The 17,604-nt window shown below is 46.7% G+C and overlaps 1 protein-coding gene across 1 annotated transcript in view; it reads left to right on the top strand.

Moving 5' to 3' along the window:
- Positions 1-310: 310 nt before the first annotated feature.
- Positions 311-17,604, top strand: part of Snx8 (sorting nexin 8) — a 45,510-nt gene continuing 28,216 nt past the window's right edge. The window contains exon 1 of the mRNA XM_051205130.1: positions 311-497. Coding sequence (XP_051061087.1) covers positions 317-497 — 181 coding nt within the window. The 5' untranslated portion in view covers positions 311-316. The remainder of the gene's footprint in view (positions 498-17,604) is intronic.

Below are 17,604 nucleotides of genomic sequence, written 5' to 3'. Positions count from 1 at the left end.
TGTGTCCCTAGCATCCATCACAGGGCCCGTCCGCAGACCTCGGTGCCAGAGAGAGTGAGTGGGTTAGTATGTGGTGGATGGGCAAACAAATGCGCGAACGAATGGCAACGTGGGTGAGTGAATGAGTGGGCAAGAGAACTAGTGACAGCCGCTGGTTGAGAGCCAGGAGGTGGGTGCGCGCCCGGGGACTGTGGCGCTAGGCGTTGGAACATGCATGCGCTAGCACTGGGCCTTGGCCCTTAGCTGCGGAACTCAGCCCAGGCCGAAGCCACGTGGTTTGGGCGTGGCCCGTGGACAGGGGCGTGGCGAGGTTGGGATGGGCGTGGCCGCGCCGGACAAGAGCTGGCGTGGGCGGAGCTGGCCAGCGGGCGCGGGAGGAAGTCACGTGGGCGCGCGGGCTCACATGACTGGCCGCGCGATGGACCCGCTGCCCTCGCCGGCAGTCGCTGCGGCAGCTGAGGCGGAGGCTGACGAGGAGGCGGATCCGCCGGCGACAGGTAGGGCACGCGGCCCGGTGGAGAGCCAGGAACCTCGCAGCCGGGGACCACCTGTCGGCGTCACACCTCGCCTGACTCGGGGTGGAGGGGACACCCTGGAGCTGCCTCTTCCCGCTGCTCCAGGGACTCTGCTCTCCAGCTCTCGGTTAGCGCGCGGTCGTGTGGAGTTGCACCTGGATCTTTTCTGAGCCCACCTTGCAAACGTTCGCCTAGAGAATGGCTTATGTTGTGATCGTGTGTGACCATGCCCAGGGAAAGGGATGCATCTTCAGTATAGACTTTTCCTGGGGTCCCCGGCTTTGTGGACTGTGGGGACGAATCCATGTGGCCAGAGGCGCAAGGTTGGAGCTAGGCCTGATGTGTTTTAGCTAGGTCTATCCAGGTGTCATTGAGTATGGCCATCTAGAGCATTGATGGAAAGCAGGTTCTTCTCTAGGGACGAAAGGTTTAGGGTAGTACCTTTAAACCCCAGGGGAGGGAGGACGTGAACGAATGCCTTTGATGGATGGAGAGACGCTGTGTCTAGGTGGAACTCCACTTGGAGTTGTTGGTCTACAGTCTGTGGGATTTGTTGGGCAAAACATTTTGACACCCCCCCCCCCGCAGGAGACAGGGTTTCTCTGTTTAACAGCTTTGGCTGTTCTAGAACTTGCTTTGTATATCAGGCTGGCCTTGAACTCATAAAGATCTTCCCACCTCTGCTCCAGAGTGCTGGAATTAAAGGCATAGGCTGAAAACATTGTATGTTGGAGGGCACTTTGTATAAATAGCAGGGCGCCTTAAGAATGGGAGACTGTTTGATATAGGGGCTACTTCTGCCTTTAAAAAAGTTACTTGTATTTATTGTTTTTAACTGTGTTTGTGTGGGGACACTTGTGCCCTAGGCAGACAGAAGTGTGGGATCCCCCAAGAGTCAAAGTTACACTTGTGCGCTATCCAGCATGGGTGCTGGGACCCAAATGCCAATCTTCTGCAAGAGCAGTGTTTCTTGTTAACCTCTGAGCCCCAGTCTGACTCTTGAAGCAGTTCATCGTGGCTTTTAACAATGGCAATTGATCAGATATCTCTTGGCAAATTTGGCATCTTCCATATTGATTCATGCAGAACTCAGCTAATAGCTGACATTAGGAATGATTTTGCCTGGGTTTTTGACAGATAGTTTAGCTTCCTTGGGCAGTGGTGTGACTTGTATATTAGTCACAACCATGTAAGCCCTTCACGATTTACAGGCCATCCTGGTAGCCACGTAAGCTGAAAAATGGGTTTTCCAGTCTGGTGAAACCTAACTTGTCATTCTATCCTATGTCAAACTTGGCACCAATCTGGAAGAAACTTACTTGGCATGTGTCTTGGAGACTTTGGCTAGGTGGGCTGGAATAAGAACATCTTCGAGAATAACTCTTAAGAAAATATATTATTAGGCCAGGTGATGGTGGCAGTGGTGGTGCATACCTCTATTTCCAGCAGTTGGGAGGCAGAGGCAGGAGGATCCCTGTGAGTTCAAGGCCAGCTTAGTCTACAGGGTGAGTTCCAGCACAGCCTCCAAAGCTACAGAGAAACCCTGTCTCGAAAAACAAAACAAAATATACATTGTGTTTATGTGGACAATGTGACATGGCACGGGCATGGCAGCCAGAGGACAACTTTGTGGAGTTGGTTCTCTCTTTCTACTTTTACTTGGGTTCTGGAGACCGGATTTAGGTGGTTGGGCTTTTGTGGTAAATGCCCTTAGCCACTGAGGGTGGTCCTGAGGATGGATTTTACTTCAGAGATACTAGGCTGAAGCAGCCAACTGCCTTGACAAGTCAATTTTGACTTCACTCCTCCTGCCTCATCCTCTTCATCATTTGCCTCCGAGCATGCACCTTCACGGGTTAACTGGCTTTTGACACCTCAATGGAATAGCTAGTGTGGCTTTTGGGGCACATAGCAGATTTCCTTTTCTGTCTTCTGTGTATACTTCAGAGCTGCCCGTAGTAGTCATGCAGGGACTGTGATATCTTCATGTTTGTAGTGGTTTGGAATTGCTGGTGGAAAGAAACCATGTTCACTGTAGTTTTCAGCACATAGCCCCATTACTGTTTATTTGAAAGGTAAACTGAATTTCATAAGAACTGAATTTAAAAGTTGGGTGGTAGTGGTGGCTCTGAACACCCTAACGCCCTAACGCCCTTAACCCCAGTGCTGGGGATGCAGAGACAGGTGGATCTCTGAGTTCTAGGCCAGTCTGGTCTACAGAGCAAGGGCAGCTAGGGCTACACAGAAAAACCATATATATATAAAACAACAACAACAAAAAAACCAAACCAAAAAAAAAAAAAAAAAAAAAAAAAAAAAAAACCCAACTAAACAAATGAGACAAAATATTTTATTTTTGTTTTTATTTCCATTACCTTGATCAGTTTTCTCATCTCCTCCTGATGTGCTCCATTTGAGTCTCTTTGTCAATTTGCTCTCCAATTTATTTTTGTTTTAAAGATTCATTTGTATGTATATATCTGCCTGTGAACACTCGGAGGCTAGAAAAAGGTGTCAAATACCTTGGAGCTAGATTAACAGGAGTTTGTAGGACACCATACTTACTATGTGGGTATTGGGATCTGAACTCAGGTCCTCATGATTGCAAGGCAACATTCTTAACCATAGAGCCATCTCTCTAGTCTACTTTCTTTTGAGACAGAGACTCTCACTGAACCTGGAGCTTGCTGCTTTGACCAGACTTTGCCAGCAAGCTCCAAGATCCTCCTCTGGAAGTCCCTTCTGTGCTGGGATTATAGGCACACACAGCCAGCACTTTATTGATGGAGCCATCTTCCCAGCTCCCTCTCTCCTTTGTGGATTTGTATATTGAAACTGTAACTGTTGAAGTGTCAAGGTACCAGTGTGATGTGGTATCAGCATTCAGGAGGTCCAGGCAGGAGGGTCATGAGTTAAACAAGCAAACACACAATAAGTGAGCTACATGTAGACACCCTCTTCAAAACAAAAGAAAAAAAACCAAAAAAACAAAAAAAACTAGGACTGGAAAGGTGGCTAAGTGGATAAAGGTACTTGCTGCCAAGCCCGGATTACCTGTGTTTGATCTCTGAAACCCTCATGGTGTAAAGAGAGAAATGAGTTTTAAAAGTTTTCCTTTGACTTCCACACATGCACTGTGGCACACCTGCCCCTCCCCAGATAATAAATAAATCTAATAAAAAACAATTTAAGACAGTGGTCCAGGTTTGGTGTTGCATGCCTTTAGTCCCAGCACTTAGGAGGTAGAGACAGGCAGATAGATTCCTATGAATTCTAGGACAGCCTGGTCTGCATAGCAAGCTCCAGGTCACATATTGAGACCCTGTCTCACTCTTCCCAACAAATAAAGACATTAACAGCCATTTAAAAAGTGGGGACTGGAGGGAGGACCTGATCACCAGCACCAACATGGCTCCTCACAATTGTTTGTAACTCTAAAGGGCCAAGAGCTCTAACACCCTCTTTTTTTGAGAATAGTATGCACTTGATATATAGACATACAGGCAAAATATGAATGCACTTAAAAACTAGAGGAATGGTTTAGCAGTTAAGAGCACTCCCTGCTCTTTCAGAGGATCCATGGTTTGGTTCCCAGCATCCACACGGCTACTTAACAGTCTGTAACTCCAGTTTTAGGAGACCCAGTACCCTCTTCTGACTCTATAGGCATGCATACATTGCACATACATACATTCATGCAGGTAAAACAAGCAAACATATAAAATTAAAAACAGAAAGAAGGAAAAACCCAGTGGAACTGAGGGTGCGACTCAGTGGATGAGCACCTGCTTAGTATGCACAAGGACCGGGTTCCATCCTCAGCAATGTGGAAATAATAAATACTGAGAGTCATTAGAGCAATTTGGTCTGATGCAGCCTGGGATCTCATTTCAGGGCTGCCTGCCAGCGCAGTATGCCTGCTTCATCATAAGATCTCTCTCTCTCTCTCTCTGTGTGTGTGTGTGTGTGTGTGAGTGTGTGAGAGAGAGCGAGAGAGAGCATGCACATTGCTGCTGTGTGTCTAGGCCCTGCTTCATGCAATCCTTGAGACTTTAGTCCTAGAGATCCAGGAGTGTCTGGTCTCCATTGTGTTAGCATGGCTCTTTCTGATGGCATTCCATACATTCCAGCCAGCAGCTATCCTGTTCTCTGTGGTCAGGTCCCCTGGCCTTTGCTGTTCGATGCCCTGCCTCCTCCTCGGCAGCTCTAGCCCTCTCTTCCTGCCCCGCCTGGGCTTACTGTCTGTCCCTCCGCTCGCCTTGGTGAAGTTTCCTTCTGCATATTTGCACTTGTCGCAGTTCATTGAGCTGTCATCTCGGATGTGTGTAGTTGATGGTGGTTAAATCACCCCTGAAATGGCTGCTGACATTAAGAGCATCCATCTTCCTGTTTTACACATTGTGATCTGAAGACTTGAGGTGGGTAGCTTATTTTTCTTCACATCTCAGCACTTAGAATGACACCTGGTAAACAGGAGGGGCCTAGATGTTTGAAGAAAACTGCATGTTATCTATCATATGTCTCTTAAAAGACAGCATTATATTTTAGTTGGATAATATATGTTTAAATTTTTTTAATGTTTAATTAATTTTATGTGTGCATTTTTCTGCATTAATATGTGTATACTATGTGCTTGTCTTGTGCCTGAGAGAGTTAGAAGAGGGCATTGGATCCCCTGGAAGTTGAGTTACAAGTGGCTGTGAGCCACCATGTGGGTCCTGGGAACTAAACCTGGGTCATCTGGAACAGCAGCTGTGACTGTTTTCTTTTTTGTTTGTTTGTTTGTTTGTTTTTATAGATAGGGTTTCTCTGTGTAATAGTCCTTACTGTCCAGGTACTAGTTTTGTAGACCATACTGGCCTTGAACTCCCTAAGAGCCTGCCTGCCTTTGCCTCACAAGTGCTGGGATTAAAGCTATATGCCGCCACTGCCCAGCGAAACTGTGTTCTTTAATTGTTGAGCCATCTCTCCAGCCCTGGTCTTTTTTTTTTTTTTTAATGTTTTAGCATACCAAATAATGAAGTTTCTAGTAACATTTCTATATGTATTTATCCTTATACTTTGCTCAATTTTACTCCTTCTACTACCCTCTCTTGCCTACCTCCCAATTTGTCTTTGTTCTCTCTTGGCTAGGGATGTAGCTCAGTTGGCTGACTGCTTGCTTGAAGCCTGGGTCCTGTCTCCAGTACTGAATAAACTGGGTATAACAGTGCACACTTGTAATCCCAGTACTGGTCAGGAGGATCATAAGTTCAAGGCTAGTCTTCATCTAGTTAGAAGCTAAGCCTAAACTCTCTCTCTCTCTCTCTCTCTCTCTCTCTCTCTCTCTATATATATATATATATATATATATATGTAACTATGCTTTCACACACACACACACACACACACACACACACTTTGCAAGGTAAAATATGTCAATCTGAAGAAAGAGGAACTAACTGGGTCTTTATTATGTAGGACAGGCTGTCAGAATTTGTGGTTAGCAAGAAAGTGATGTATTCCGAGCAGGGGAATTCTGTTTTCATGTTAATTTTTTTTGTTTCCTGAGAATGAAGCACAAACAAGACATGTTTTGCTGTGCTGTGTGCCAGGGAAGTGGGCAGAGCTCACAGGAAAGAGCAATGTGGGCACAGGAGGAATCAGACCTGAGGAGGCCTGTGGCCTCTGAAGCCCGACTTTTCCAGTTGTCTGTACAGAATCACACTGAATTAGAACCAGAATTAAGCGGGGGATGTGGTTCTGGGAATGTGTTTGAAGGCAAATGATGGTTTTAGCTGTTGGAGAATCACACCCAGACTTGTTAGTGGTTTTATTTTGATTTTAGACTGATCTCATGTAGCCAAGACTGGTCTCAGCCTTGTCTTGTAGCCAAGATTGGCCTTGAACTGTGGATCCTCTTACATCTACCTCCCAAGTGCTAGGGTTATAGTCATGCACCATCATATCTGGTGTGTGTAGTGCTGGGCATGGAGCCCAAGGCCTCAAGCATGCTAGATGAGTACTCCACCAGTTGAGCCCCACCCCCAGCCCTGCCCTGAGACTGAAAACACCATGTTAACAGTGCATGCTAGGCAAGGACTCTAACCCTGAGTGACATCTGAGTTGTCTTTTTGTATTTTGTTTTAATATGCCTGTATGTGTGTATATACATTTGAATGTTTATGTGTATGCCTATGCAAGGATATGGGTGCACATGCCCTGGAGGTCAGACTTGAATGTTGGGTTTCTTTGTGAGTTTCCACCTTTTTTGTTTGTTTTAGACAGGGTCTCACTTTGTAGCTTTGGCTGGCCTGGAACTAAATCTGTAGACAAATTCCTAGAGGTCCACCTCCTTCTGCCTCCTGAGTGCTGGTATTAAAGGTACATCTAACCATGCTCCTCTCTACCTTAATTTTGGAGATACAGTGTCTCACTAGGCCTGTAGTAGGCTGAATGAGCTGGGCTGGCTGTCTGCTAGCTAGCTCCAGGGATCCTCCTGTCTTATACCTTACCCGTGCTGGAATTGTAGGCCCTAGAGGCCACACCCAGCTAGTTTTCTTACTTGGTGCTGGGTGGGCTTGCAACTCCGGTTCTCATATTGCATGCCACCACTTTCCCAAACTGAGCCATCTTCCCATTCCCTCTGTTTGCTTTTTCTTTTGAGACAGGGTTTCTTTAATTTGCCCAGGCTGTTGTGGAAATTTGCAGTCCTTCTGCCTCAGTTTCCCAAGTAGCTGGGATGACACACTTGCACCCCCACCCCCAGCTCAGTTGGTGCTGTTTGTGTTGATGGGTTGTGGAAGGCACTTTGCTGCTTCTACAGTGTGGGCTTTGGTAGGGGTCTTTTAGCCCCTAGGAGTGTTTTGAGTGGCTTTGTGATGTTGCTGAGGAAGCTGCATAGAGTCCAGAGAAAATTGTTGTCTGGTAGGTTCTCTGAAGATACACAATTAAGGTTTTTAAAAGTTTTTTTTTTTTTTTTTTTTTGTTTTGAGACAAGGTCTTATGTAGTTCAAGTTGGCCACAAAACTCACTATGTAACTGAGGATGGCATTAAATTCCTCATCCTCTTCCCTCTACTTCCTGAGTACAGGGATGACAGACATGCACTACCCTGGCTCCTTGTTAATATGGTGCTGGGCAAGGACCCAGGACATCCTGCACGCTAGGCAAACACTCTACCAACCAGCCTCATCCCCATCCCTACAATTAATTATGTCATTTACCAACAGTCCACCAAGCCTGGTTTGTGCCTGGGAAGTGTTGACTGCTGGAGTCTTGGGGATGAGTTGTAGTCAGAACCCAGTAACACTTAATGCTGGATGGGAACTGGCGATTTGAGGAAATGTTGCATAAGTGCAGCGAACCACCAGCACAGACATTTTCCAGAGACTGTTCCCTCAGCACTTCGGCTTGGCTGCAGCATCCTCCCGCAGTTCCTTGTTTCCAGCGTAGTTTATGAAGTTGTCCTCACTGTGTCCAGGATGTGTGCTTTCACAGTCTGTGTCTTTCTGTTGATATTTTTCTGCACTGCTAAGTAGATTTTATAGTTTATTTTTGATTTGGTGGAGATTTAGTAGCCCAGACTGGCCTTGAACTCACTGTGTAGTCTGATTCCCAAGTGTGGGGATCAGAAGCAAGGACCACAACGCTTGGGTTTTGTGATTCTGGGACCCAGAGAATACCGTGTATGAAGAGTGTGCGCTATATCAATCGAGTACCAACCTGAGCTCAACTGTCAAGTTGTTTTTGAAATGTTCTATTAAATGGCATAGTGTTGGTAGCTCAGAAGGGAGTACTGTGCTACTCTGAAGGGTGTGGTGGCTCATACCTTTAATCTCAGTACTAGAGAGGCCGAGACAGTCCCTGTGAGATGGGAGAGCTGGGCTCCTGGGGTTGGAACTGAGTGGGAGTTGAGGACTGCAGGGCAGGAGCAGAAGAGAGAGCAATGCTGGGGCGCTGTCTTAGTCACTTTTCTATTGCTATGACAGAGCACTCATGACCAAGTCAATTTTATAAAAGAAAACATTTAATTGTGCTTACTGTTTCCAGAGGGTTAGAGACCATGATGGTGGAGCAAAGTTATGGTGACAGGGATGCTGAGAGTTCACATCATGATCCACAGGTAGGAGGCAAGGACATGGACACACACACACACACACACACACACACACACACACACACACACACCTACCCCCCTACTTCACGCATGGAATGGTGCAAGTCTTTTGAAACCTCAAAGCATCCTCTTGCCTAGTGATACACCTCCTCATCCTTCACAAACAGTTTCACTAACTGGGGCCCCTGTCCATCAAATATAAGAGCCTATGGGAGCCATTCTCATTCAGACCACCACAGGTCCCATGCACTGTTCGGGTTAGTATGTTGCTTTGGGGAGCCAGGGAAGAGGGGTTTTGGTGGGAGGCTTTTTAGGGTTGAGCGCCCAGGTGTGTGAGTGGGCTTTCTAAGAGCTGCAGGTGCTCCTGGTCTCTGGTGTTCTTCCCTTGTGGAACAGTTTAAGCCTCACTGCAGTCACTTGAAGGTGAGGAAATGGCAGTGCAAGGTAGTCTGTGGTAAGTGGTAGCACTGGGGTCACAGCAGATGCCTGGCCCTATCCAGGAGTGTGGGCATTCCCATTCCTGACTGCCATGGACATGGGCTGGTGTCCTGTACTCCACCTTTGTGATTTCCTTAATCTGCTCTGAACTCACTGACTCATGGAGAGGCTTGGATCTGCCCTTACCTGGCTTCGAGATGGGGGATGATGGCTAGGATTGTCATTCTGTACACGGCCTAAGCCCAGGTGTGCTGCACCCCACTCTTCAGAGTAGAATTCTCTTACCATGATGAAAGGAAAGAGCACCCAATGGAGTGGATGCTAGTCTAGCCTGTTGGCATCCGGCTTAGGTACAACAGTGCATCTGGTCAGCAGGCACAGGGCACAGAGCCTGGTGCCCAGCAGGGCTGCGTGTTGCTCTTTGGCTGGCTGTCTCTCCAGAGCAAGCCACCACCACTTCCTGAATTCTGGTAGGCATTGGCCAAGTTCCCCACAGTGAATTACGCTTTCCACTGTCTCCAGCTTCGCTCTGGTTAGCTCATTTTGGGGGTTCAGGGTATCTGAGTGTGAGATGACAGCCACCTTGGCATGGAGACTTCAGTCTCCAAACTTGGTGCTGATGTGGGTGTGGGGGAGGATCTGACTCAGTAGTTCCCTTTCTGTAACACATTCCCAGTTCCTGATTTGTTGTGTGGATTGCTAAGGCCTTCTGATTCTGCTTAACTGTATTCTTGGGCTGTCTGTGACTTCAGCAGTGGAAGGCAGGGACCCTCGCCTTAGCTTTCATGTTCCTACCATAGATCAAAAAGGCTTGTGTAAATGGATTTGGTCTTATGCGCTTGGCTAATTACATTCCCAGTGCCTGCTGGGCGTTCTCTCAGAGCACCTAGCTTTGCGTTTTGGTTTTTGAGATAGGGACTTATGTAGCCCAGACTGGCTTTGAATTTTCTGTATAGCCAAGAGTCACCTTGGAATCCTGATCCAGCCTTCTGTCTTCACTTGCAAGTACAGATAGGTGCCACCATACCTGATTTATGCAGTGCTGGGGATTGTACCCAGGGCTTTGTGAATGCTGGCTAGGCAAGCACTCTACCATTGAACCACAAAACCAGCACTTCCCTTCATGCCCTCCCTGCTCCTTTTTTATCACAGGCTGTCACTGTAGCCCAGGCTAGCTTTGAACTCTCTGAGTCACCTGTCTCAGCCTCCATGTGCTGGGATTATAGGCCTGTGCCGCCATGCCTAGCTTCATCTTGGTGGCTCAGGTGGGCTTCCCATGTAGGACATGGATGTTTTAGAATATTTTCACTTTCCTGTCTGAGAACCTGACCGTCTCTCCAGCCTTGTTTCTTTGAAATAGGGTCTCACTATGTAGCCCAGGCTGGCCTGGAACTCCTGATCTTCCTGCTTCAGCTTCTAAATGCTGGGGTTAATGGTATGAGCCACCATTCATGGCTGTAGCTTTAATGTAATTTAACTTTTTTTGGGGGGGGGGGAGTCCAAGACAGGGTTTCTCAGTGAAACAGTCCTGGTTGTCCTGGAACTCCCTTTGTAGACCAGGTTGGCCTTGAACTCACAGAATTCCACCTGCCTCTGCCTCACAAGTGCCACAATCAAAGGCATATGTCACCACCACCCGGCTTGTTTTTTAACTTTTAAAATTGTATTTATCCTTGCCGACCAGCCTGATCTACATTTTCAGGACAGCAAGGCAACCCTGTCTCCAGAAACAAACAAAAAAACAAAAAGTGTGCATACCTTAGTGTGTTAGTTTGCTTGCCCACATACACTGATGTGTGTGTGTGTGTGTATGAGAGAGAGAGAGAGAGAGTGTGTGTGTGTGAGTGTGTGTGTGTGTGTGAGAGAGAGAGAGGGAGAGAGAGAGGGAGAGAGAGAGAGAGTGTGTGTGTGTGAGTGTGTGAGGGAGAGGGAGAGAGAGAGAGTGTGTGTGTGTGTGTGAGTGTGTGTGAGAGAGGGAGAGGGAGAGGGGGGAGAGAAAGGTGTTATATGCATATGGAGACCAGAGGGTAACCTTAGGCAGTCAGTTCTCTCCTACCATGTGGGTCCAGGGAACTGAAGTTATGTTTGGTGCCTTTTTTACCTGCTGAGCCATTTCACTGGTGCCATTTATTATTTGTTCATTTAGTTTATAAAGATTTTTTTCCCTTGAATTTTTGGTGAAGGATGATGAGACAAATGCTTCCTATGTAGCCTAGGCTGGCCTTGAACTCAGATCTGCTTGACTCTACCTCTGGAGTGATGCGATTAAAGGCATGAACCACTACACCTGACTATTTTGCCTGTCTGAATGTCTATGTACCACATGCATGCAGTTTACATGGAGGCCAGGAGAGGGTGTCAGATCCCCTGAAAGTGAGGTGGTTGTCAGTTGCTGTGTGGCTGCTGGGAATCAAATCTGAATTAAGAGCTGGTTAAGAGCAGCTGGTGCCCTTAACCACTGAGCCATCTCTCCAGCCCATATTTTTTTTTATTTAATTTATTAGTGTTTTTTCTGTGTGTATGTATACCACATGCATGCAGTGCCTGCAGAGGTCAGAAAGGGCATCTGTAGAGGCTTTTTTGTAGTTTCTTGTTTTTGTCATAGTTAATAACATTTTGCCTAACTTAAGACTGGGAAAACTGCTTCTTCAAAGAGCTTGGTAGCTTTAGCACTATATATAGTTAGCTTTTTTTTTTTTTTTTTTTTAAGATTTAACTTTTTAAAAATTTCATGTGAGCTATGTGTTGGTGGTGCATGCCTTTGATCCCAGAACTAGGGAGGCAGAGGCAGGCTGATCTCTGTGAATTTGAGGCCAGCCTGGTCTGGAGAGTGAGTTCCAGGACAACCTCCAAAGCAATACAGAGAAATCCAGTCTCAAAAAAAACTACACACACACACACACTACATAAATAAATAATTTCATGTTTACGAGTGTTTTTGCCTTCTTGTATATCTCTCTCTGCACCATGTATGTGCACCCAGTGTGTGCAGTGCCTACGGAGTCCAGAGGAGGGGTTGGATACCCTGGAACTGGAATTACAAATTGTTGTTAGCCATCATGTGGTTCCTGAGAATTGAATCATGGTAGTCTGGGAGAGTCTTTATCCCCCAGCCTGCTCTCAGCCCCTTTATAGTGATAACATTTAATCTGTGGTCCTGTACTGGGTGGTTTTGTGTGAACTTTACATAAATTAGAGTTATCAGAGAGGAAATGCCTCCATGAGATCCAGCACTAAGGCATTTTCTTAATTAGTGATTGCTGGGGAGAGCCCAGCTCATTGAGGGTGGTGCTGTCCCTGGGCTGTTGGTCCTGGGTTCTGTAAGAAGGTGGGTTAAATAAGCCATGGGAAGTAAGCTAGTAAGTAGCACCCTTTATGGCCCTGCATCAGCTCCTGTCTCCAGGTCTCTAGCCTGGTTGAGTTCCTGTTCTGACTTCTTTCAATAATGAACAGCAATGCTGAATGAAGTGTTAGCCTTATAAATCCTTTCCTCCCCAACTTGCTGTTTGGTCATGGTGTTTTATTGTAGCAGTAGAAACCCTAACTAAAACAGGTCCCTTTTATTGCCTTTTCAAGTATCCCAGGCTTGCCTTGAATTTGCTGTGTATCCCAGACTGGCCTTGAATTGAGATCTTTTTCCTTCCACGTTCCTGTTGCTGGTTTCATGGATGTAAACTGACACACCCAGCTGTGATCCTGTTTTGTTTTTGTTTTTGAGGCAGTGTTTCTCTGTGTAGCCCTGACAGTCCTGGAACTGTAGACCAGGCTAGCCTCGAACTCAGATCCTTTGCCTCCTAAGTGTTGGCATTTAAAGCATCCACTACCACACCCTGTGTTTAGAGAGAGAGAGAGAGAGAAAGTATGTGTGTAGGTATGTACATATATGTACAGTGTACATGTGTGACATGTGTGGGTATGGAGGGTTAAGGGGTTGACAGTGGGTGTCTTCTGCAGTTACTCTTCACTTTAGTGTTTTAGTCAGGGTCTCACTAAACTTGGAGATTACCTGATTGAGCTCTACTGAGTGGGCATCGAGCCCCAAGGATACTTCTGACTCTGCCTCTTCAGACGATAGGCATGAACCACTGCACTGGGCTTTTTTTTTTTTTTTTTTTTTTTTTTTTTTTTAAATGTGTTTTTAGGGGATTGAATTTGGGTCCTTACGCTTGTATAGAAAACACTTTACTGACTGAGTATCCCTGCAGCCCCTGTGATCTGTTTTCTACTGTATGTGTTGTTGGGGGTGGTCTGACTGGGTGTTGATTAAAGTTCCTTCTGGGTACACATGCTGTGCTGGCCTCGTGTTAGGGGCTTTGGGGAATCAAATAGCCCCACATAGGTTTGGATTTGTGGGAAAGCCATGGACGAGGCAGACCAAGGAGGACTCAAGTAGACTGGGATGGGGCTCAGATGGTAGAGTGCTTGCTTGGCGTGTAAAAAGCCTTACTTCCGTTCCTAGCTCTGTGTTAAGCAAGGTGTGGTGTATTATGCCTGTAATCTCAGCACTGAGGAGGTGGAGGATCAGAATTTCCATCCTTGGCTACCTAGGGAGTTTGAGGTTAGTCCTTTCCCACTTCCCTTCTTTAAAAAAAAAAAAAAACAACAACAAAACAGCCTAATGTTGAGAGCTGTGAAGGGAGATCAGTAGATGAAGCACTTTCTTGGCATAGAGTTTGAACTGAGGTTGCAGGATTTGGATCCGATCTCCGCAGCTAATGAGCATCAGAGTCTAGGGTGGCACCCACAGGCTTGCTGATAAGCCTTCCCAAGTAGGGACATTAGGCCACTGCTGGGACACATGGCTCCGCTCTCTGTGGATTAGCTGTCTGTGTGGCACACTGCAGCATTACGTCATCAGAGTCTCCTTATGCTCTTTTGGCAAAATGGATAGGGCTGACCAAATGGCTAGAATAGAGCAGATGCAGGGCTCATGGTGCAGAGGAAGGGCCCTGTCAGCACGAGGCTCTGTCTCGGGGTTCACCACTGCTGTGTTGCTGATTGATCATCCCTGTTGTGTCAGCAGCTTTTGTTGTGGCTTATCACTGAGGCAGTTTCCATCACTTGCAAGACCCTAAATGAGACTTGTTGGTGTTGGATGTTCAGTTGTTACCATGGTAACACAGTTCCTAATCTTTGCTTAAGTTATTCGACTTTCTTGCTTGAGTTTATTAGTTTGCACTGGTTCATCCAGTAGGTGTTAATTGAGCATTTGTTGTGGACTGGGCATCTTTATCTTTTTTAGTTGAAACTCACACAGACACACAGACATTTCTGTGGCTAGAGAGATGGCTCAGTGGTTGAGAGTACTGGCTGCTCTTCTGGGGCCTGGAGTTGGGTCCCCAGCACCCACATGGCAGCTAGCAAGTCTGTAACTGTAGTTCTAGGGTATCTGACCTCTTGGGGTCTGTATACACAGTGGTGCACAGATGTCCATGCAGACAAACATGCACATAAAATAAAAATTAGTCTTTAAACTATTTTTTGTTTCTGTGTGAATACCTGCTTGTGTGTGCAGGTTCATGTGTATGAGTTTGTGTGTATTTGTGCATTTGTGTGCAGGTAGCAAGAAGCACTTCATTGACTGAACCATCTCTATAGTCGGTCCTCCTCACTACATCCCTTTCCAGTATTAGGATCAAATAACCCATTGGTCTGGGTAGTTCAGCTAGCCAGCTTGCTCTTGGGGATTGTCTCTATATCTTAAACACAGGGGTTATGGTGGCTGTCCTTGGTGTCCACTTGGCATTATCTGTTCTGGGGATCTGAATTCAGGTCCTCACCATCTTATGTGGTAAGTACTGCATCTATCCATGGAGCCTCATCTCCAGCCCATGGCACTATTCTCCATCCTTGGGGTAGCGACTGAATACAGTGAACACAGATCTCCATCTTGTAGAGCTTATGTTCTTATGAGAACCATAGAGCAGTCAGGAGATGCAATAATCAAAAATATACCTTAGACTGTGCTGGAGAGAACCAGAGACAGGGGTGCTGTGCTGGGGACTTGATGTTGCAAACCATAGGCATTACCAATAAAAATGCCACAGAGAAAGCAACCGTCACAACTAGGAACCTGGTTGTGGATGGGTAGGGGGACAGCCAGTGAGAAAGCCTCAGGCCAGGGGCAGGAGTGAGGCTGCTGAGTTGGAGGGAGCTGGGGAGCTGCAGAGGAGTGTTGACTGGCTGTAGAGAGAAAAAGACACTTGTGTGTTGGGGGTGGCAGTAGACTTGGAAGCCATTCTTGACATGTTCTCTTGGGGACTGCCTGGCATCCTCAGTGAGGAAGCTATATTTGTGGTTTCTTTTCTTCCTTTTTCCTTTCTCTTCCCCCCTTTCCTTTTCCTTTTTGTTTTTATTTTTATTTGTTTGTTTTTTGAGACAGGGTTTCTTTGTGTAGCTTTAGAGCCTTTCCTGGAACTAGTTCTGTAGGCCAGGCTGGCCTTGAACTCACACGGATGCACCTGCCTCTGCCTCCTGAGTACTGGAATTAAAGGTGTGTGCCACCATGCCCTGCTCCCTCTGCTTCCCCTGCTCCCCCCTTTCCTTTTCAATCTTCTCCTTTCCTCTTCTCTTTGTTCTGCTTCTTCTTCCTCCTTTTTTTTGAGACAGTGTCTCAGGTATCTCAGGCTGGTCTGGAACTCCTCATCTTCCAATCTCCACCTGCTGGATGGCTGGGTGGTGGAGTGATGAGGTGGAGGGGTGCTGGGGATGGAACCCAGGGCTTCATGTGTGCTGAGCAAGTGCTGTACCTGCTGGGCTACATGCCAGCCTGGTTTCTTCTTTTAGAATAATGAGGTTTTTTTGTTGTTGTTTTGTTTTTCCTTTGCTGTGTTTCAGGGGATTACTTGGTCCTTCAAGAAGAGCATCTTTAAGGATGGTTTTGTCTCATTCTTGACTGTTAGGAATCTGGCATCGGCTCTATGGCCTAAAAGAGCCCAGTGGCAGAAAAACAAGTTTGTATTTCTCCAGAGTCGGTCCTGAGCACTGAGTGAAATCACAGCAGAGTGTTTTGTATTTGAGGGCATTTATGTCCTTTGTAGTAGCAGAGAGCAGTTGCTGGGCCTGGCTAAGTGAAGCTCAGTGGTGATCCCTCATCTGTGACTCCGTCTTCACAGGCAGGAGGGAGTAGTGTATGCATTGCTCATGGAAAAGAATTGCAGTAAGCTGAGGAGCTATGCTAGACATGGTGGTGCTGGCTCCTAGCTACTCAAGAGTTGATGTAGAGGACTTAGAAGTTCTTGTATGGACTTATAAGTGTAACCCCGCCTGAAAACAAAAATTGAAAAATGGGCTTGGGGTGTGGTTCAGTGGTAAAGCACCTGCCTAGAATCTCCCAGTGAGGGGCTGGGGTGTGGCTTAGTGGTAGAGCACTAGCCTACCATGTGAGCTCTTGGGTTTAATCTTTAGTTAAGAAAAAGCTGTAGCCGGGTGGTGGTGGTGGCACATGCCTTTAATCCCAGCACTCAGGAGGCAGAGGCAGCTCTGGTCTATAGAGTGAGTTCTAGGACAGACTGTTTCAACAGAGAATTCCTTTCTCAAAAAATCCCCCCCCAAAAAAAAGAGAAAGGGGGGGGAGAGAAGACTAAGTTAGTTAGTTCTAAGTTTTCAAAGAGGTGTATGTCTTTCAGACTGAGTGAAAGAAGACAGAAAATACTGTGGATTGGCCTAAGTGGAAGGCAGCTGGGCCTGTAGCTTGAGGGGGTGTAGATGGGCTGAGTCACTTAGGAAAACTGGAAATATTTACTAAGCTGAGCATATGCAAGTGCTGTGATCCGGCACATACACTCATGTCTGTGTTATATACCCAACAGAAGTGCATACAACATATGTCCACAAAAAGCCATGTTCTGGAACATTCTCAGCAGTGCCATGTGTCATAGATTGGCAATGGAACCACCCAGATGCCCAACAGGCATGGCATGAGTGAGTAGTGGATCATAGCTGCATGGCAGGATCCGTGGAAGTGACAGCTGTGTCTACTGTGTGAGACTTGTGATCTTCGAGCTGAAGGAGGAGGTTGGAAACTGGACTCTGACTCCACTGCATAGAAAAGACTAGCTCAGCCTGTGAGAGCTGTGTTCCATGTTGGTAGTGGCTGGAGAGAGAGACGAATTGTTAGCCTGTCCTTTTGTTTCTTTAAAAAACAAAGCATAGCTGGGACAGTGGTGGCTCTTTAATCCCAGCACATGGGAGGCAGAGGCAGGCGGATCTCTGCGAGCTTGAAGCCAGAGCGAGCAGTACAGCTAGGACTACACAGATAAACCCTGTCTCTAAAAAACAACCCTAAAAGCAACCCCCACTCCCAACACAGCATCTCTCTATAGCTTTTGCTAGCCTTAAACTCTATGTAGATGAAACTGGCTTTGAACTCACAGATATCCACTTGACTTCCACTGCCTCCAAGGTGCTGGGGTTAAAGGTGTGTGCCACCATGCCCAGCCTTTGGTTTGTTTTCTGTTTTTTCTAGATAGAGTTGTTCTGTGTAGCTCTGGCGCTCCTGGAACTGGGATTGAAGTGCTGGGATTAAAGGCGGCTGCCCCTGGCCCCACCCCC

The sequence above is a fragment of the Phodopus roborovskii genome, unplaced genomic scaffold, assembly GCF_943737965.1.
Source record: "Phodopus roborovskii unplaced genomic scaffold, PHOROB, whole genome shotgun sequence".
In the NCBI taxonomy this organism is placed as follows: domain Eukaryota; kingdom Metazoa; phylum Chordata; class Mammalia; order Rodentia; family Cricetidae; genus Phodopus; species Phodopus roborovskii.
Note: the sequence above shows the minus strand (reverse complement) of the source record. Positions and strands in the feature narration are given on the sequence as shown.